The 21,175-nt window shown below is 42.5% G+C and overlaps 1 protein-coding gene across 1 annotated transcript; it reads right to left on the bottom strand.

Moving 5' to 3' along the window:
- Positions 1-1,546: 1,546 nt before the first annotated feature.
- Positions 1,547-16,410, bottom strand: edrf1 (erythroid differentiation regulatory factor 1). Its single transcript, XM_080739737.1, has 25 exons — positions 15,975-16,410; positions 15,329-15,537; positions 14,757-14,823; positions 14,535-14,660; positions 14,002-14,126; positions 13,694-13,841; positions 13,475-13,576; positions 13,112-13,233; positions 12,078-12,189; positions 11,528-11,675; positions 11,306-11,417; positions 10,834-10,945; positions 10,380-10,655; positions 10,101-10,172; positions 9,747-9,894; positions 9,207-9,398; positions 8,147-8,347; positions 7,461-7,679; positions 6,356-6,582; positions 5,214-5,372; positions 4,529-4,678; positions 4,037-4,190; positions 2,958-3,070; positions 2,491-2,657; positions 1,547-2,312 (listed from the first exon to the last, which is right to left on the bottom strand). Exons 1-25 carry the CDS (start codon positions 16,080-16,082, stop codon positions 2,156-2,158), a joined length of 3,726 nt encoding a protein of 1,241 aa, XP_080595863.1. The 5' UTR covers positions 16,083-16,410; the 3' UTR covers positions 1,547-2,155.
- Between the last annotated feature and the right edge of the window lie 4,765 nt (positions 16,411-21,175).

The following is a 21,175-nucleotide window of genomic DNA, read 5'->3' as shown; positions in this document are numbered from 1 at the left end:
TCTAAATACATACAGTACATACATACGTATACATGTTGTAAATATATTATATATATATAATTTATATAAAGGCCTGCTGTAGCTACCAACAGCATATTCTACCCCAGGTTTCAGGATATCAGAGGATACAGGTGTCTGAAATGTGGCCCTTTTGGAAGGACAAAATGAGGGCAGGCACCCTCTCATGTATTGGGAATGCCTCATTCTGATTGGCAGACGAGAATAGTTTTGAGCGTTCAGATGATTGGTTGTACACGCTCACTAGTTTGGGTCCTGGCCTGGGGAGATATAAAACTTCCCTTTTGAGTCTGGGGCAAAAACGTTTGGGAACCACTGTATTAGACGACATTGGTACTTTCCCCTACGGTTTGTTGGAATATGTGAGCAATATTTCTGTTCAAAGTCTATTGTCAACATTTGTATTTAATGTTAGCATAGTTACTTTCACAGTGCACTGTGATTTGTCTCCATTTTTCCTAGCTTAGTAACCTTAGCAAATAAAAAATGCACCAGATTAAGAAATGTAGCAGTTGAGTTCACACTTCACAGCTTCACGTTCATTTAGGGGGGGGGGGGGAGGAGCGTGCCTCCAGGCTCTACAAAAGGAGATTTGGTTCACTTTCAGCTAATGCTCCTACTATCTTCCCTCTTTCATCACATTCCCTCAATCTGCTCCGCCTGCAGCTCCATCTGGTGTGGATATTGCCGTGTTGGGGTGACCCAGTTCACTTGCACTATGTGACCTTTTAACTGGCCCGGCTTTTGAGAATGGTACTATGTTGTAGACCAGTGGTTTTCAACCCTTTTCATATCAAGGTCCATTATTTATTCAGCATTTGAGCCACGGACCACCATTTGATGAGATTTAGCCCCTCAGACCATATTATTATTTTGTTATTGTTGGATAAGATTTTGTCCAGTAACAGGCACACATGATCAAAATAACAATTATTCTACATTCTCTAATTGTGTAGACTTATTGTAAATTAAGTAATGCAGATGTTAAACAATAATTTAACTCTAGATAGTAAAATTAAACCAAATGAATCTGCAAGGGTCCATTCGGTTTCATTTTATATTTGAGAGTTAAATATTTATTACAGTCCATTTGTTTACCATTCCAACTCTCCATCATTTAGCTGGGGACCACCTGGAACACTCAAGGACCACTGGTGGTCCCTGGGCCACTGGCTGAGAACCACTGATGTAGACTTGCTTCAAGGAGCTATATGTTGACCCAGAACCATGCAAACCAGCAGTTTTAGCAATGTATTTAATCTATCCTCCATTATTTATTTTTTTGACCAGTACACAACTTTGTCAGAAAAATGATTGCTGCCATTTGTCGTGTTATAAAACACATTTAGTCTCACATCAGTTACATCACATCTTTTAATTTCCGGCTTGTTGAAAGCTCCAAAGACAAAAAGAACACTGCATCAAGTTTTAGTGTTTATTTTATGTCACAGCAAACATGCTGCCATAAATTTCACATTCTACCATACAGCAATGCGGACAAACTAGCCGCTTAGGATATAATCTATATTCAACGTTGCCTGGCTATTGCACATTGTCGCCAAAATCAAAATAAAACCGCATCATATTTGAGTCTTGTACAACCTCAGCACGTTACAGTCATCAGTCACTCTTTTTTTTTCTTCACAGCATTATTGGTGTTACTGAATATCAAAAACACCTAAATGGAATTGCAATCAAATGTCATCATCCAAGTAGAACCATGCTAGTTAATTTATCTTCTATGAATTTAGCCCATACCAGTTTGGGCAGCAAGCAAGGCAAACACTTTCTTTAGGCTTTTTCTTCTTTTTTACAAAACACAAAAAAGTACAACTTCAAAATAGTATTAGAAAACATACATTTTATCAACATTTCAAAAAGGCACGGCTGGTCAAATTGCTTTGACATTGCTATTGGGTGTGTGGACTAGCCTGAGAGTTACAGTAGCCTCACGAAGAAGCACTGCTTTCCAGATGAGGTGCGTAGATGTTGACATAAAACTACTCCTCGTCGCAAAGAACCAGCAACCTCCACTGGGTTCTAAGACAATGCCTTGCCGGTGCATGGGAACTAGGGCTTGGTGGTGAAGGTCAGATTGGAACCCCTGAGTGTTCTTTGTTGCTCTCGTCTCCGTTCATCATGTGCACGTTGTCCCTGTCTCCTTTGGCGGCGTCAGCTGCTCTAAGAGCTCCAGATAGAGCTCGATGCGCTCCAGGAGCGCTGCATTCTTCTCGGCACGCAACAGCTTGGAGTACACATTCTTATAGGTCTTCAGCAGCTCCTCATCCTTATTGCTGTCACATGCATGCAGACACACACACACACACACACACACGAGGAAACATTGATCAGAGATTCACACATGCTGAATGAGACAAGAGTCACTTCAGCAAATAGAGCACTGTGAAAACTTGCTAGAGGCACAACCTTGCAAAGGTTGATACACCAAGACAAGAGGCATGTTGTTCTCACCTTGGTTTGCGCTTCACAGCCGTCATCAGCTTGACCAGCTGCAGCAGCAAGAAAGAGAAACTCGGCTCAAATACGCCGATCAACTTCATCACTTCCTGGAGGTTCAGTCCCATGGCGACGGCACCTTCAGCCGACTCGGTTCGCTCACCCGGGTCTGACGTCTTCAACTGCAGATGGGGAGAGAAGAAAAGGAGGAGATGAGTGACAGGCCTGTATGCCTTTTTCACACGCCAATTTCAAAACCACACCCCCATCCTTTTGGCTATGTTGTCCTGCCCCTACAATGGGTGGAAGCACCTGTTTGCAATTATGTAACTAACTAGCTAGTCTAGCTAATGTTAGCTAGCAAAATGTGCTTGTCATTGTCAGAATCAGAATCAGCTTTTTCAAGTACTATGTGCAATTTCCGAACAGGAATCCCCCAAAAATGTAATGTGCGTTGGAACTGCTCTAGGAACTAAGCCTACCTCGGTCTCCTCCTGCAGTTCGTTATGGATGAGCTGGAAGGCGTAGTGAGTCTCTGTCATGATCTCCAGGGCGCCCGTCAGGGTCTTCAGCTTTGCCCCACTGCTGCTCTGGCCTGTAGTAAGACACCACATGTTACAGTAAATGCTTTTGACTGGATTTGCATGCCGTCAATTTAGCTCTCATGTCATACAGATGTGCTGTTTCAAGTCTTCAGTATTTACTGATCTTTTCCTGACAATTTCCTGCAAAATCATTTTTTCCACAGGTTTCTTTCCCTGTTTTGTCTTTCTAATTTTTATGGACAATGGAGCGTATTTTTGCAGAAACTCGCAAATGGCAAGAAACCACTCTATTCCCAAAAATAGCTGATCTACAAGCTCAATCCCCTGAAAATCTACTGTCTTGCCAATGGCAGGACTCGTGAGGTTTTTAAATGGCACATCTGTACTTGCGATGACGTAAGAGTAAAATGTCCACCATGTGAATATGGCCAATTGGAGGATGTAAACGACTATGCTGCTGCATTCATGTAGGCAAGGCAGAATAGTTTTGTGTGAAGTAGGTCATAGTCCTCCAACACACTCACTGAACTCTGGGACCTGGGTCTTTGAAATTGCGTCTAGAGACCAGTCTGTGGCAAGTATATGTGTAGTCGCTGCATTTATGTTCATGAAAGTTTACTTGGCGATGAATTGCCATACAAATAACTGCGATTCATGATTCAATTGTGTTTTCTAAATCTGAACACAGAGATATGAATATCAAAATGAATATTCAGTTTGTCTTTCAGGATTTGTAAACAAATTGCATGGGTTAGATTTAAAAATATACAAAGAATTGTCAATGACCGGTAGGAATGATTTAAATAAATGATGTGACATTATGTAAATAAATAAATAATTGTGAAAGGCCTAACTAATGCGAGTCCTGTACGTCCAAGGCATGTTTTTAGTAGTGCTATGACAGTTATGAAGTGTTTTTTTGCTGGGTTGCAGCAGCCCCCAAAGCTAACTTATGTCCGACCACTTTGGATTTTAGTTGCTGTGTTCTTGTGCATGGGTTTAGTGTGGTAACTGACCAGCCATAGTGAACTCTGTGAAGGCTACCCTCTCCAGAAGGGTGCGAAGCAGTTCACACGGTGCGTCTTTCAGGGTGAGGAACAAGCGCACAGCCTTGCTGTAGTGCAGCTCCGCCAAGCTACGATGTTGTTTCCTCAAGTGTTCATCCCCCACCTAGCAGGTACAACATACACAAACAGAAGCACACATATAAAATCCAGAGGTCAACTTCAAGCTCGATTTAAAATCTCTTTACATTTTCACAATTCTGTTTGTCAATGATCAGTTACATTCGCTTACGTTACGTGCTGTGTATGTTTTGTTATAAATATTCTTTTGCATTTACTAGCAACTCCCTTAATCCATTTATTATACTGTATCTTTTGCCATTGCATTTATTTTCCTTGTTAAACACTCTCAACCTGGCATATTCAACAACACATTTGTCCATGTACAGTACGGACATGTTGATGTCCCCTGGTTGAGAATCACTGGTCTTTCTCATGTCTCACCTGGTTGCGGAAGCAGCTGTGGTACATGGAGGCCAGGCGGTGGTGAATGGTGGCTGCTCTGTACTGGTAGAGTGGCTGGCGAGCCGACTCTGTCTGCAGGTCACAGAACTTCAGTGACTTCATCATGGCCTCCGTCACTTCCCGCTCAATCTGACAATGATTGTAATGTGTTATTACGGGGCAAGCTGTAATAATTTCTTTACCGACATAATTTAACTTGCAACAAAATCACAGGATAGTTGCATATTGAAATTCCTCCCAAAATAGAGAGTTTAGAGTTAAAGGAGTAGCTGCTCAGCCCAAAGATAACGTATTTTCTATCAATTACACACCCCTTGAATTAATGGAGATATTTTTGTCACATTCCTGAGCCAATAATTAGATGACCAGGTCCTCGTCAGCAGGAGACTCTTTGAGTCTCCACCGGTCATCAAATGATTGCCTTAGGAATGCAACAAAAACATCTCAATTAATTCAAGGCTTCATGGGGTGTGTAATTGAAAGAAAATAAGCACTTTTGGGTGAAATACTCTAAGTTTACTCTTATGTAAGTTTGTTTAGCAATATGCCACTATTGTTCTTAGGTTTTGACAAGTAGATGCAATTCACACAAAAAAGATTCAAAGCAAGGAAGCACTCATTTTGTTGATTGAACAACAGACCAGAGCTTCTCCCAGTTACGTACCTGCTCCTGGGCCTTGCGGGACAGTGGGGCGTAGTCCTGCAGCAGAGTGGCCAGGGTGAAGTAGGTGGTAGACAGCTCCCAGTTGACACTGTCCCACACTGCCGGATGGCTCCCCCTGCTGCCCAATGACTTCATAGCACGTAGGTAATAGTCGATGGCCTGCAGAGAAACAATCAATGGTAAAAAGTAAACCCAAATCACAAGCAAGAAAATGGATAAAAAGAGAGAGAGAGAGAGAGAACATCGAGGGACAACATTCATTAAAGGAGGACTTCAATATATATTTTTTTCAGGTCAGAAACCCATCGACTTGTGACATCATCGAATGGGAATCCAAGCTAATAGAAAATGCAGGCTTTCTATTCCTGAAAAGTTGCAATGTTAAAGTGGAAGCCATTGTTCTCGCGATAATAATCTAATTTTCTTTTTCAAAAATATTGATTAATTTTGTTTTTGGAAAATGATGATGTCACAAGACTATGGATTTCTGAACCTCCCACAGCTCTCCTAAAAGACTTGGACCGAGTAGAAAAACATTGTACTGTTTTATTATGAACATTAGTGAGGATCTATTATATGAAGATGGGTTGAAAAGTGGCAAAGTCCTCCTTTAAGTAAAACTAAATATTAGATTAGCACAAATAAAAACAAGGTAGGCTATTTCATGCAGAGTTTAAAGCCCTCAAAAATCTCAAGACTGAATTTTATTTTCAGATCATGTCCCAAATGGGATCTTTCAAACATGGCGCGTGCAGCGCACACCAATAGTTGGGGTGTTTCCCTGTAGTTCTGAACTGCTTTCACTGAATGTGTGTATGCCAATCCATGCTTCATTTTATAGAAGTATCTTCTGAAGTTCTGCTGTATTATATGCTAGTTTGGCCAATTCAAATACTCATATCTTGAAATTATAACAGCTTTTTAGTTTCACTTGACTAGCGTTTTGACGACTTTGTCATTCACACCGCGGCCATCACAACACCTCCCCCTAATTTATTTTTGCGGATCTGCACTGATCTCAGAAATAGCCCCTATGGAATCCTCTAGTCTAGACTGAAATCAGGCCCCAGGACTGAGAACTTTAACCCCTGTATTTCATGACAGAAGGGCATAGGGCTAAAAGCAGGTGTCTGGCATGGTACCTTATTGTAGTAAAGAGCCTCTTCAGGAGAGAACTCCCCTCTGCTCTGGCCAGCAGTGATGGCGCAGTGGGCCTGGGCACAGATCCTCATCAGCCTGCCTGTGTTACACAGCAGCAGAGCCATGTTGGTGCTGTCCTGGATTGTCTCAAAGTCCTTCATGCCCTTCTCAAAGCAGGCGAAGCTCTTCTTCCACAGCTCCTGCTCTGCCACGGACACTGCCGTTTTCACTGGAAAAGGGGAGCAGGAAATAGGTGAGAGGGGTGAACTCAAGGGTGGATCGCAGCTCCAGTCCTGGCTGGGAGTGGGGACCACGAGAACTCACTGGATTTCAGTCTTGCTAATCTGGGACTAATTTTAGACCAGAGTCAGCAGTGACTGCAATGCGTTCCTGCCTGGTCTCTTGGACCCGAGTTGAACACAAATGAGCTCAAGAATCCATGGTAGCTTGAGAAATGATTTGTGCTGTATGCAATAAACAATCGTTAACCATCACAATTATTCATATTAGATAGAAACATGATATGGTCTCTGTCGGGTATTAGTTTTCAGGATTCAAATAGAAAAATTGCAAAAGTAGCAGATCTACAAGCTCAAAATCTGCTTTGAGCCACGTTTCGCGCTTGTGGACCTGCTACTTTTGCTTGACATTGTAGTAGGGCAGTGGTTCTCAACCTTTTCAGGCCAGGACCCCCAAAATAATCATTTTAACTGGGGACCCCTGCCCCACCCTGACGAGCACTAAGAGTTGAGGCATTACATTTTGTATAACACATTGTGAAAATAGCAGATCTACATGCTCACAATGCCTTGTGTTGCGATGCGTTGTCTTGTGAGCATGTAGATCGGCTATTTTCACAATTTCTGCCTCTAATATTTGACAATTTGCCCAATGTTTAATTTGTCATTTTAGAGGTATTGAAAAGTCCTTAAATTGTCACTTTAGAAATGTGCATATACCCTCCACACACTTAAACTTTATGCTGGTTGTTTAGTGAAAAAAACAATGTTGCACATGAAGTTAATCATCTCATCTCCGACCCCAAGTTTGAGAACCACTGTAGTAGGGCATATACAATTATATTTAAAAGAAATGTCTCCACCGTACCTTCCTTCTCGGTCTGCATGGCTGCTGCCTGGTTCATGTAGTATACTCCAATCTCATTCCGTATGTTGCCCAGCCTCCGCAGCACCTGGGTCAGCTGTTCCGGTCCGTGGTCCTTCACAACCCCAGAGGTGAGCAGGTCACTGGCTGCTTCATAGCACTTGCTGCTGACAAACAGCTGGTACTCTGGGTCTGTAGCCAGGTCTGTGGCCATGTTGAATGCTGATGGGGAGAAGGCGTAACTTGATTTAGGGGTGCAATAGTTAAAACGAATCCATTTCATCGCTTGTAAAAAAACAAGATGATCAATTTGGGGGGAAATAATTAAAATGTTACCTTTTTTCCACAAAATGTTTCATGAATACATACAATAACAGCTCTACATGCCCACATGTCACAATGCAAGCTTGTAGATTGGCTATTTATCGTCAGGTTAGCATTTCACCAGGTTAGCATTAACCAGCGTTAGTTTTATGGTTAGGTTTAGGTGGTCGGACCACCCGGCACCTCCGCACGGTGCAAAAGGAGCTCTCCCTAGCTCCGGTTCAGCCAATCAAAAGTGGGCGGGGGTTGACTAGAACTGTGGTGCGATTCCAAATAACGCTCAAGGGACCCCTACGGGTCCTTGAGGGGGCTTTAAGGGCTAAATCCTATCTTCTGGGAAAATGAAAAGGTTTGAGGAGACTGACCCTGGCAGCTGCACTCCCGGTGCAGGCTGTGCAGGACCTCCTGGTCCTCTTTAGTCTGGTAGCTGTACTCCTCCAGGTAGGCTGCCCTGTTGCTGGCGTTCTGGGCCAACATCAGCTGGATGTCCCCACACAGTGACAGGCACTGGCTGTGGAACAGCAGCACCGGCGGCTGCAGGGTGACGCTCACTGAGCAGTAGGCATCTGGAGCCATCACAGAGAGAACAACGTAAAGGACTGCTCAACAACCAGTAGGAAATGATCGCGATGTTAACATTACAGAGCGGGGAGATCATTCTCACAGACAACCAGATCAGTTACCAGATAGAGAAAAACGTCACAGTTGGTGGCCAAAGATAACATTTTGGCCACCAACTAGAATGAGGTTGCCCAAATATTCCCCTCATAATATGGGGTCTTGGTATAAAACGTTTGAGAACACCTGGATAATTCGATTAATCAAAAAGGAGTTCATAGAATAATCATTAAGAAAATCATTGATAGTTGTGTTTATCAGTTAAACTACTGTTCCTGGTTGCAACACCTCATAGCCTCAGTGACACTGAAATTAGGGATGGTCCGATCAGGTTTTTTGGAACCGATCACCGAGCACCGATCACAAAGGTTTGATCACCGATACCGATCAATCACCGATCCGATCAAGTTATTATTTATATATTATTTATATTTTCTAAATGTTAATGTTTTAACTTTAATTAATTAATTCACTCATGAATTCATTTATATATTTGCCTTATAGTTATTTAGCAGCATTACTACGTATTTATTATCATAGCAGTAACTAATTATTCCTTCAGCACTGTGGAAATCAATACCCCAAAATGGCCTCAAGTGGGCATACTGAACGGCTGGTTGATCGGATGCACCGATCGGATTGGATCGGTGAATTTACCTTTTGATCTAAACCACCGATTATCGCCGATCACGCTTTGATCGGCCCGATCCGATCCATTGCCGATTGATCGGTAACATCTCTAACTGAAATGCATGAGTAGACCTCCCCATAGACCTTCACAGGTAACAGAACTAAAGTGACACCGACCGTGGCACTGCAGGGCCAGTTTGATGTAGCGCAGGGCACGTCCATATTTGTGCAGGTTGGTGGCCGCGTCAGACAGGACGTAGTACGCCTTGGAGGCCTTGAGGAAGAGCTGCAGCTTCATGTGGTGCTGCCAGGAGCCAGGGATCATCCCAGAGCGGGTGGGGTGCTTCTGGTCCTCCTGGAAGGGCCCCACTGCAGAGTCCCACCAAGGTGGAGAGAGAGGAGAGATCAGAGTTGAGCATCAATAGATAAATAGATGCATCTATTTGCATCTTCAGATGGGGTCTATTGCAAATAGGTCAATATGGAGTTTGTACGTGCTTCTGTATATTGATCGAAGCCCTGGGAACTATATTGAATACACAAATGTATGTATCTGGGATACCAAACACATGAGAATGAATCAACTCAAATGCCAGATTATACAACTGTGTACTGCACTCCTCCAATTACTGTTTCACCATGCACTGCACTGCACATCATAGAAAACATCATGTTTTGCAACCACAGGTAGGTGATCTTCGTTCTGGAGGTGCTGACCTCTGTCCAGGAGGAGAGCAATGCCTTTCTCTACCGCACAGGCTCCGCTCGTGCTCCCGTCTTCGTACTTGAGAGGTATGGGGGTGTTCGGGTCCGCGGCAGGAAGATCACTCTCCTTCTTTATGCTGCCGTCCACTGCTTTCAATCCCTGTCCATTGTGTGACAGCATTAGCATCTTATTAGAAGCAGTAACATTGATTACAGGACCTTTTTTGTGTTTTTTTGTGTTTTAACCGAAATGTCTGACTGTATCTAGTGCTGTTTACGTTTCTGTCTAGTATTAAATCAAAACGTATTAGCATGACTAATGACTATACATTATTGAGCTGTCATTGATACCATGCAGAGACCAACCTTTAGAACACAGCCCAGCACGTGTCTGCATCTTTCTTCCTTGTCGTGAGACACAGGGAACGTACAGTTTGGCTAGAGGGAGTCAAAAAAGATTTTTGTGATAACAGAACAAAGTGCTTCCAATTCTAGCACCTTTCAAAAACATTGATAATTGCTGCCTCACAGGGAATATGTACAACAAAAAACTAAGCAAATAACACTGTCATCCTCCAAATTGTTTCATATGTGGAGGCCAGAACAAGCAGCTGTGCAACACAAGTGTCACTTATAGTCACTTACTCTGATCTGATGAGTGGATGTGTATTTCTCTGGAACGGAAAGCTCGTAGACGGAGCGGATCACAGCCACGGCTTTGCTGTCGTCTGGAGGGTCTGAGCATGTGCTGTAGGAGCCGTTCTCGTCACTGTCGTCTGGCAAGTCCTCTTCCTCGTCCCCGTCCTCGTCACTGTAGCTGTCCTCGGAACCGCCGGCCCGGAGCGACTCGTCTCCATCCTCCTCCGGTGGCTCGTCAAGCTGGAAGAGCTCCGACAGCATGTAATGGGCCGACGCAATGATCTGAGCAACAGAGCGGGACCGGATACGAGTTGAGTTCCAACAAAAATCGAAAACATTTTTAAGCACAAACTGAAATTCAATAACCAATAAATGAAGAAACACCCAAGTCTAAATAAGTAATGGAGCATCTCTGTTTGTCCACTGAAATCAGAGGTTGTCTATCAGGGAGTTGTTTTACCTGGGGGTGCCTCTCCTGATCCAACAGCTTGACACAGTTTAGGAGCAGAGTTCTGATTGTCCCGTAGTGCTTCCTGTTCTGTCTGGCTTTCAACATCAAATTGCAGGCCACTCTGTACACACGGAGTACAGACAGGAAGTATAACAAGCAATACTCAATGGTAAATACAACTGGGGCAATGGCAACATTCTCTCTTCCTAAGATTTAAATAACCATCAATGACTTGCAAGATATTGTGGTAACTTTTAAACCAGCCAGCAGCCACAGTAGCAAGTGGCTGTGATATTTCATGAGTCTACATAAACTCTTAGCAGCCAAAGCAGCGTATAGACTGCAAACAACAGAAATAACCGAATTGGCGGACTTGCCAACCAAAGCCAAAATGTATCAGTATGTGACCAATGGCTAGTGCTCAGTTTAAGCAGAGTCAAGAGAGCTCTAACTAGGCATTGTTAAGCTGAAAAAGACATACTTGTACAGAAGCACGGCCACAGGGAGAGTGAATGGGTTCTGACACTTCTCCTCTTCAGCCTCTTCACACAGTGTGGTGAGGTCATAGAGCTTTACAATGTCACTACCGCTAGCTGGAAACAACACAACCAATAAGGACACATTCAGAGAGAGGAAGGTATATTTTTGATCAATTGAATGGTTTCTTGTTCCTAAAGTCAATAACTGACGACTTGTCTCCCACCTTTGAAGAGCCAGTAGGTGTGTCCTTCTTTAGTGCAGTTGGACTTGAGGAAGGAAAGGATGTTCTGTGCTATGTCCTTCACCACTCTGGTGGAGAAAGTGGAGTGCTCCAGATCAGGTATGTCCTCCGTCTTTATCATCTCATATTTCTGCAAGAAAGGGGAGGAAGGGGTAAAACACTAGTATAATGTATCATCGACTGCATATTTCTGTAGTTAAATGGTAAAGTTAAATCATATTCTTCAAACAACAAAACCTAGATCTGCTTCAGCACCCTCTGGTGGAGGGTGCTGACAATGACATACAGACAGATGAGAAGTTGGGCTGAATAATGATTGAAAAATAATACAAATAATAATCATTATCATGATAAATCTAAAAAAAAAAAAAACTCAAATCATCAATCAATTTCCAAATCATTGAGCCATTGTGAGAAGACAGGCTCATAGTAATAGTTTTGCGTCTCAACCATCTTATGAAAACAATATATCATTCATGACATAATAACTAAGGTGGTGTGCAGTCGTGGACAGAAGCCCACAGGTGATCACCTGAACGATGCCATTGACATGAAAGCACATGACGAGCTCTGGCACGTTGCACATCAGATTGTCAAGCCAATAGTCGATACCCGTCAGAATATTGATTGGTTTATTGTGATCCCTGGGTGGCAGACAGAGACGCAGAAACAAAGGAATCATCAGGTTATAATATATTCATAAAAGTAACATTGTAATGCTGCATGCTGTCAACAGAGGCCACTGATGCCATCTGAAGTTTTGGTATTCTAACCCAGGGGTTCTCAACCTGTGGGTCGGGACCCCCAGGGGGGTCCCCAAATTATTTTGGGGGGGTCCCCAGATGATTAACTTAATGTGAAACATTGTTTTCTCTCTCAACAGTAAACAAACCAAAATAAAGTTTAAGTTAAAGGAGTAGTTCACCACTTTTCAACCTGTCTTCATATAATAGGTCCTCACTAATGTTCATGATAAAACATCACAATTTTTTTCTACTCGGTCCAAGTCTCCTAGGAGAGCTGTGGGAAGTTCAGAATCCATCGTCTTGTGACATCATCATTTTCCCAAAAAAAAAAATGAATCAATATTTTTGAAAAAAATATTTAGATTTTTATTATCGCGAGAACAATGGCTTCCACTTTAAAATTGCAACTTTTCAGGAATAGAAAGCCTGCAGTTTCTATAAGATGGATTGGCAATCGATGATGTCACAAGACTATGGGTTTCTGACCTGCCCACAGCCCTCCTTTGAGAAAAAAAAAAGAAAAAAAAAAGAGAAAAGCTATTTTTGAGTGAGGACCAATTATATGAACATAGGTTGAAAAGTGGTGGAGTGCCCCTTTAAGTGTATAAAGGGTATCTGCACACTTCTAAAGTGACAATTTAAGGACTTTTTATTACCTCTAAAATGACAAATTAAACATTGGCCAAATTGTCAAATATTAGAGGCAGAGATTGTGAAAATATCAGATCTACATGCTCACAACGCCTCGCACGGTCCCCCAGTTAAAATATGATTATTTTGGGGGTCACGGCCTGAAAAGGTTGAGAACCACTGTTCTAACCTGAGTCGTAGACTGACGGCTGGGTAGCGTCGTCCTCCAAAGATAGGCATGTTAGATCCCACTAACATGTGGATGTCTTCAAATGTCCACATGATGCTCCTAACAAAGTCGTTCCTCAGACCCTATTGCAGAGGTTTGGTCAAGCACACTGTTAAATACAGTTGGAGATAAGTATAATTCTTTTTTTTTTAAAAAGCCTGCGTGTGGGTTTTTCTCCAAAGAATATATTGGTCAATTTTTTTTAAAACATACATATTATTATGACAAACAATTTGCATGTTATCAGGGGTGCCCGCCTATTTTCTGGGCGTCCACCTGCCTGTGAAGTGTCTTGAGAGAACTGTGCTACAAGGCTATAATTACCTGACTGTTTTCTCCTTCATTAAAGAGTGTAGGGAGATTTTGTTCTTTGGGGACGGACGCTACTTGGCCCGATGGGAACTCACTGTCCACAAAAACGCTTTCCTGCAGATGTAGAAACAGACATGTGGTAAGCGGCCAGTCACACTCAATAATCCAACATCTAATCAGCGCCTAGCTGCAACACTAATGATTTCCAATAACGGTCAGCTAGCCAGCTACCTCTTTAGGAGCTTCAGATTCCTCCAGGTCAGAGGCTGTGCTGGTGAATGTAGCAGGCCATGAAGGACTGAACTCTTCTGCTCCACTCTCATCATCCCCTCCATTTGGATCCTCTGTTACAGGCTCTGCAGCCCCGTCACCATTTATACTGGAGGGGACAAAAGGATGGAGCGATAGTATCATTATTTGGGACAAAGAAAATGCAGTCTCTCATAAATACATAAGTACAGTAGTATGTCCAAATCCCAGATAGGACAGCTAAATGCTATGCACCTTTTGCTCACTGTGAGGCTAATTCAATAACTTACCTGTAGTAGAGGAACTTTGATAGGATCGCTTTTTGATACCAGTGTTCTTTACTCTTCTTTTTCCTCTGCCACTTTTGGTCTATCAGTCGCTGGTAGAACTCTTTCAGCCAAGTCCAATCACCCGTCTGCAACAACAATCAGACAGGAGAAGGTGAAGCATCGAGTGAAGATAGGGTTTAAAGCCTGCCTCAGGCTTTTAACTCAGTTAGAATCAGGTTATCAATGTTTCAGTAATTGAGGTCAAAACGTGATCTCAATTACTTAAAGATTTTACTTTTATTGTAACCTGATGGTTGATGTTAAGACGAAGTTCTGATTTAATGTGCAAGTCTCATCAGTTTACACCAGCACCAATAGATCAAATTGAATGAAATGAGCGTAAATGCACCTACAGCACAAAGTGCATCTTAGATCTTAGTAGTACACAAATAAATGTCCAAATCAACTCTTGGCAAAACTTCATAGGACAGCATGCAGCCAGATGTGTACAGGAATCTAAGCCTGGTGTTGAGTCTTGAGAGGCCCAGCTGTACCTGAGAGGACCTCATGAAGAGCTCCTGGATGTCTAACTCATCCAAAAGCAAGGTCCTTCCCACACGGTGGACAGCCATGCTGACGTGAGACTTGCTGTAGGGGATCTTCAAAAGCTTCTTGATGTTCTGATGGTGTCAAGAAAACAAGCATCATTTCAGTTCTGTGTGAGATCATTTTCAGAAGTGATGTGCGGGCATTTGCTATTCGACAGCTCTACAGACCTCCGAGTCTGACACCACGTCCACATCATTCCCGATGGAGTCGATGAAGTCATACGCCATCCCGAAACTACAAGCAGTGGAGAAAAGATACAAATACATGGTAGGTCAATCTTCATAGGGGCATTTAGTAGCAATTAGCTTACATTCCTGCTAAGACAAGTCCTCATACAGTTTGACGTTTTAGGCTTAAGACAAAACCAAAATAATCACCACCAGAGAGACTTCATGCATACAGTACATCATTTGTTAAGTCAGTAAGGAGGATATACATTTTGTCCAGAATGTCATGAACACGTCATAAACCTGCTTTTTCGGTTCCGTCCACATTATACTTATACTTGGGTTATGGTCAGGGCTTTAGGATGGCCATTTCAAGACTTTGACTCTTTTGGAGTGGAGGTATGTGTAGGATTATTGTCCTGCAGTTATGTTTTTTTAGAACTATGACAGGCTTGGCAAAATGTACACTTAACGTACTAGCTGAAAGAATAAAGGCAATTAGGTTGTGAAGGTAATTTATTCCAATCAAGCATATATTGTTTAGCTGCATGTATACATAGCTACTGTTATACCTGGAGAAAGGTTTGCTCTTGCTGCTGGACCCCAGCACAGTGGTGCCTGCACTCCCAAGCTGAGGGTTCTCTCTCAGCCAGTTGGAAGGGGGAAGCTTCAGGTCAGTCTTCTCCTGCAGCAATGCATATAGCGTTGGGGGCGGGGCAGCGGAGTATTTGACCACAGCACGGCTCTTGACCTCATTGTTGCCAGAACATACATCCAAGTCCTACAGGAGAGATGAGATTTGGGCAGCCATCTTCACAGACTGGCTAAAATCTACTTGGCCAATATGTTTTGCTATAACACAGTGGTTTTCAACCAGGGGTCTGGGACCACCTGTGGTCCTTGAGGGGGTTGTTAAACACCTGCATTACTTAAATTATAAGAAGTCTACACAATTCCATAATGTAGAAGAATTATTATTTTTGATTAACCCGTTATTATGCTGAATCTTATCAAATGGTGGTGCTATCGGCTCAAATGCTGAATAAATAATGGCTATGAAAAAGGTTGAAAACCACTTCTATATAGCACTTGTACTTACAGATCAATCATCCCATTTCAAAGACAGCGAGGTTGTATATCTGCTATCTTCGCTACAAAGTTTTGTCTCGGGCATAATAAGACATATGATAGCGTTGTCTTGTATTTCAGTCAACTCACGTGTTTGTTGCCCTCTCCAGCAGAGCTACAGCCTGGGACATTAACGTCTTTGACATTTGCATGATCCGAAAGGATTCCGTCTTCTCGGCTCCCAGGTGACGTGCTCATTCTGGACACGGGGGGACCGTGGATCGTTCGGTCCAACCAATGTTAGGTTAATCTAACAACAACTCAAATCTATCCATCTACTCCATGGTTTAGTCAACTAATATCCAAAACAGGGCTTAAAAGTCAACTTATAGCCAAGACAAGTCAACCCGTCACCAGTCTGCTAGCCCCCGGTGAGCTAGTCGAAACACATTAAAGATAGTAGTGTCACTTATGACATTCGAATCTTATAAAAGTCTCAAGCATGCACACATGTCCATAATGGAGACGTTTATTTACCACGAAACGTTAATGAACGCGTTAGTTTTTCATCACCTCCTCATCATGAACAGACTCCAGACCCTGAACAACAATACACGTTATGGTGAGGAGAAAAAAACAAAACAGCACCATATAACAACTTCCGGGTTCACGGGGGAAGGCTCTAGAAAATCCTAGAGAAAATCTAGGAACAAATTAAGAAAATACCATAGGATTAAATACGCATACAGTTTTTGCTGACTTGTTACAGTCTATACGTTCAATATTTCTTGAAAATACAGAGAGTAAGTTATTTGGCAATAGGCCTACAACCGCCTACAACCCATAGGCTAACCTCGCCTACCAGGCTTTCTCCCGAGAGAGAGCCTGGTGTTCGTTCACAACAGAGCGTTTGGTTTCCGCCTAAAGCGCGGAAACCACTAGAAGCGGCGTCGCTTTGATTTGGTTCCCTCCGTTTGTTTCCCCAATCCCTTTTAAAATGCTGGAAATGCTACGTAGTCTTGCCAGTCGCTACGAGTTGGATTAAAAGATGCACATACCAAACGAATTTTTCGAAAGCAAAACTACGCCTCATCAAGGTGTTTATTAGGTCGGCCCTAAAAGTATGTCCTTGGGTGCAGGGGAATATTTTGGGTTAAAACTGAATCCGGTTGATAGTTCCGGCCAAAGCGTAGTCCGTCTAGGACTACAACATGACGTAAAGTGGTTTCCGCTCCCGACCGGATCAAACCCCGTAAAGTGAAGTGATCCCAGACTACCCATAGGCTACAACCTGAAAATATATATTTGTCCCGGAAATACAACTGAACCACGCCCCCCCCCCCCCCCCCCAAAAAAAAAGAAAGAAAGAAATACATACACAAATTAATAATAAATAATATTCATACTAATAATAACCTAATATACTAATACAAATAATTAATTAAATCAAAATACAAACATACAAAATATACTATTAAAGTGAAAGTGAACTAAGATGGTAAAATACTCAAACAGTCTGTGTTCTGAACAGACTATATCTAGAAAAACCTGCATTGTGCTCTCCAGAGAGAGAAAGATACGTGACTGTGGAACGGGTTGGAGTCTTTGGATTGATGAAATCAAAGAAAGCAGAACTTTTACACTGTGTCTACACTACTTTGTAAACAAATAGACCTGGCTACTATTATTATTATTATTGTGCATTATTTAGTTTTGTTTTAGTTTTGAATGCATTATTTTTATGTTTATTTGTGTTGTGAACATTTTTGATTCAGTGATACAGCTGCTTCAGCTGGGAGCACAGTGCTCTAGAGCAGTGGTTCTCAACCTGTGGGCCGGGACCCCCAGGGGGGTCCCCAAATTATTTTTGGGGGGGACCCCAGATGATTAACTTAATGTGCAACATTGTTTTCTCAGGACTTTTTAATTATTATTTTAAATTTGCCAAATTGTCAAATATTAGAGGCAAGAATTGTGAAAATAGCCAATCTACATGGCATGCTCACAACGCACCATGTTATAGTGCAGTTAAAATGTGAGCCTGGTAGCCTGGTTAAGACCCTGAATCGCTAGCCACACCCCTTTAAAATGTTGTTGAGTGAAACAAAATGTCAATTCAGGCTGAGTGTCAGGCTAGGTCGCGGCCTGAAAAGGTTGAGAACCACTGCACTAAAGCTGCTGGTTCATGTTGCTCGAGGTGGAAGGATGGACCAAGTCAAGTTAGTCTATTGCAGTTCTCAAACAAACCTTTTAATTTCAAGGACCCCCAACTAATCTGAGAACTCCTCAAGGAACCCAGAGGGTGAGGGTCCCTGGAGTGGACTGAGAACCATGAGTCTGTACTTAGGCCTAAGGCCGCAATGCGCAATCACACATAAGCGTGAGACATCTTCTCCGTATTGTTAGAGAATGAGGGGGGAAGGGGGGGTCCAATTCATTCTCTATGTAAGTCACGTGGTTTCATGTCTCTTCTTGGCTTGAATCTTCTTGTCTCTTCTTGTCTCTTGGCCAAAAGCTTGGAAGAGACATGAAACCACGTGACTTACATAGAGAATGAACGTTACGGAGAAGATGTCTCACGCTTATGTGTGATTGCGGCCTAAGGGCCTCACAACATGTCGTGAGCTTATAGATCAGCTATTTTCAAAAGATTTCAAACAAAAGTTTTGAAAATTTGTTAAAATGGGCAATATGAGACATTGTGCCTTAAACAAGTTATTTTACTTTTAAAACTTTTTTAATTTTTATGTCAACACTCTTGAATTGATTGATTGATTGAAGACTTTATTAGAAGTTTGCATAGGAAAAGGTACAATTTCATGACGGTACAATTCACTGGTACAAGGTCTACTAAAAGGAGATCCATGAAAAGACTAAGATTATTTCCACAGGAAACCATTTAAGTATCTCATATAACATTGAATGACAGACGAATAGAACACAGTACTATGCAGTAGATATGTAAAGAAAAGAAAAATGAGAGAACAAAAAAAAGAGTCTAAACAGTAAGTAAGTAAGTATATACAAAGAAGGGGCAGGGGCCTGTAAGTGGTTTTTCAGGGCAATTTTAAAGGATGCTAGTGATCCACACTCCTTTATGGCCTTCGGTAAGGCTTTCCACATTTTGGTGGTATAGCAGAAAAAAGAGTTTGACCCTTTGTTGGTTTTGACTCTGGGTTGAAAGTGATCTGTGGCGCTGCCTCTGGTGTTGTAATTATGGACATCCTTAATGTTTATAAAGTATTTTGACAGGTACTTGGGTATCATAGTGGTGTAGTTGCGACCGTCAGGGAGCAGTTTACTATGAAAACCTCCACCGGCCGTCCGTCCGTCCGTCCGTCCGTCCGTCCGTCCGTCGGTCACACGTCACACGTCACACCTTTGCCCTGCTCATATCTCCGCATCAGTATGACATCACACCACATGTGTACACAAACCTTTGTGTACGTTGCTGTGGCAACATTCTGTTGTTGCTGGTTTGTTAGTGTACGTTAGCAACCACCTTAGCAACCATGGTTTTACCCTAGCAACCAACTGTTTACCATAGCAACCATGTTTTTTTACCCTAGCAACCAACTGTTTACCATAGCAACCAGATACGCAGAGCAGGGATCTCCATATATGGGCATAAGCAGGTGACATCACACTGATGTCAGATACTCAGAGCAGGGATTTCTCCATAATATATGGGCATAAAAGGGATTCTGTTAGAGATCTCCATATATGGGCATAAAAGGGATTCTGTTAGGGATCTCCATATATGGGCATACAAGGGATTCTGTTAGGGATCTCCATATATGGGCATAAAAGGGATTCTGTTAGGGATCTCCATATATGGGCATAAAAGGGATTCTGTTAGGGATCTCCATATATGGGCATAAAAGGGATTCTGTTAGGGATCTCCATATATGGGCATAAAAGGGATTCTGTTAGGGATCTCCATATATGGGCATAAAAGGGATTCTGTTAGCTGTTAGTGATCTCCATATATGGGCATAAAAGGGATGCTGTTAGGGATCTCCATATATGGGCATAAAAGGGATTCTGTTAGGGATCTCCATATATGGGCATGAAAGGGATTCTGTTAGGGATCTCCAGCATTTTTTTTTAATGATGTCATGTACCCCCATGTTAAATTATCCAATCAAATGATGCTGCCGACACGCCCATACAGCTACAGTAGCTGTATGGGCGTGTCGGCAGCAACACAGTCAGAGAATAGGCTGTTGATTGTACTGCATACTTTGAGCTCCACCCCCTTTCCAAACCGTTTCAACAAAGACCACGTGACCTACTGAACCATAATGTTAAATTTCGGCCGGTGTCACCACTCCTTTAAGATGGTTGGATGTGATGATAAGCTATAAGCTTAGTTGATCCTGGCGATAAGGTCTGAGTCGAGGAATGCTCTCTTCCCTGGTGAGAATTGCCCCTTTATATAGGGCTTGTTTGTGTATTGTATGACATCACGCCACATCATCAGCTGTGGACTCTGTGATGTCATCGTATCTCCATACATGGCCATCTCCGTATATGGAGATATTTGCTAAGGTAAAAAACATGGTTGCTATGGTAAACAGTTGGTTAGTAGGGTAAACAGTTGGTTGCTAGGGTAAAAAACCATGGTTGCTATGGTAAACAGTTGGTTGCTAAGGTAAAAAAACATGGTTGCTATGGTAAACAGTTGGTTGCTAGGGTAAACAGTTGGTTGCTAAGGTAAAACAATGGTTGCTATGGTAAACAGTTGGTTGCTAGGGTAAAACCATGGTTGCTAAGGTGGTTGCTAACGTACACAAACTTCAATGAGTAACCATGGCAAACTGTCAACTGCCCGTATGTCTTGATAATTGGTAAAACAAACTTTTGGCCTATTTGTGGAGATAAGCGACCAACGGTCGCTTATCTCCCGATTAGGGAGTCTTACTGGTGTATCTTGTACACCAGGCCCATTGCAAGTTGCTGTACTCTGTCATCTACTCTGAGCCACCCCACTCTTAACTGGTGAGTAGCGGTGAGGTGAGTCTGATAGGGAAGGTTAAGCAGGACCCTAATTAGTTTATTTTGGGCTGTTTGGAGTTTAGTTTTCAGGGCTTGTGGGGCATCAGGATACCATACGTGGACTCCGTAGTCAAAGAGGGGCTGGATTATTGCACCAGCTATGGTCTTCAGTGTGTTGAAATTGACCATTGGGGCGATCCTCTGTAGGAAACGAGTTCGTTGGTTGATTTTATTTATTACTTTAGAAGTCATCTTTTCACTGGAAAGATTAGCTTCAAGGATACATCCTAAGTAAGAGATTTCGTTTTTTCGTGTTATGACCTTGTCACCCACTTTGATTGTGAAGTTATCGA

This window comes from Nannobrachium achirus (genome assembly GCF_963921795.1).
Source record: "Nannobrachium achirus genome assembly, chromosome: 13".
In the NCBI taxonomy this organism is placed as follows: domain Eukaryota; kingdom Metazoa; phylum Chordata; class Actinopteri; order Myctophiformes; family Myctophidae; genus Nannobrachium; species Nannobrachium achirus.
The sequence above is the reverse complement of the archived record's forward strand: the minus strand, read 5'-3'. Positions and strand labels throughout refer to the sequence as shown.

What these genes read in the sequence shown, in the direction of transcription:
- edrf1 (XM_080739737.1), bottom strand. Translation starts at nt 16,082, where the DNA reads ATGAGCACGTCACCTGGGAGCCGAGAAGACGGAATCCTTTCGGATCAT. An exon ending in AATCTGAAGCTCCTAAAGAG is followed by an intron (nt 13,577 to 13,693) that starts GTAGCTGGCTAG and finishes CTACATCTGCAG; the next exon opens with GAAAGCGTTTTTGTGGACAG. An exon ending in CATCCACTCATCAGATCAGA is followed by an intron (nt 10,173 to 10,379) that starts GTAAGTGACTAT and finishes GACTCCCTCTAG; the next exon opens with CCAAACTGTACGTTCCCTGT.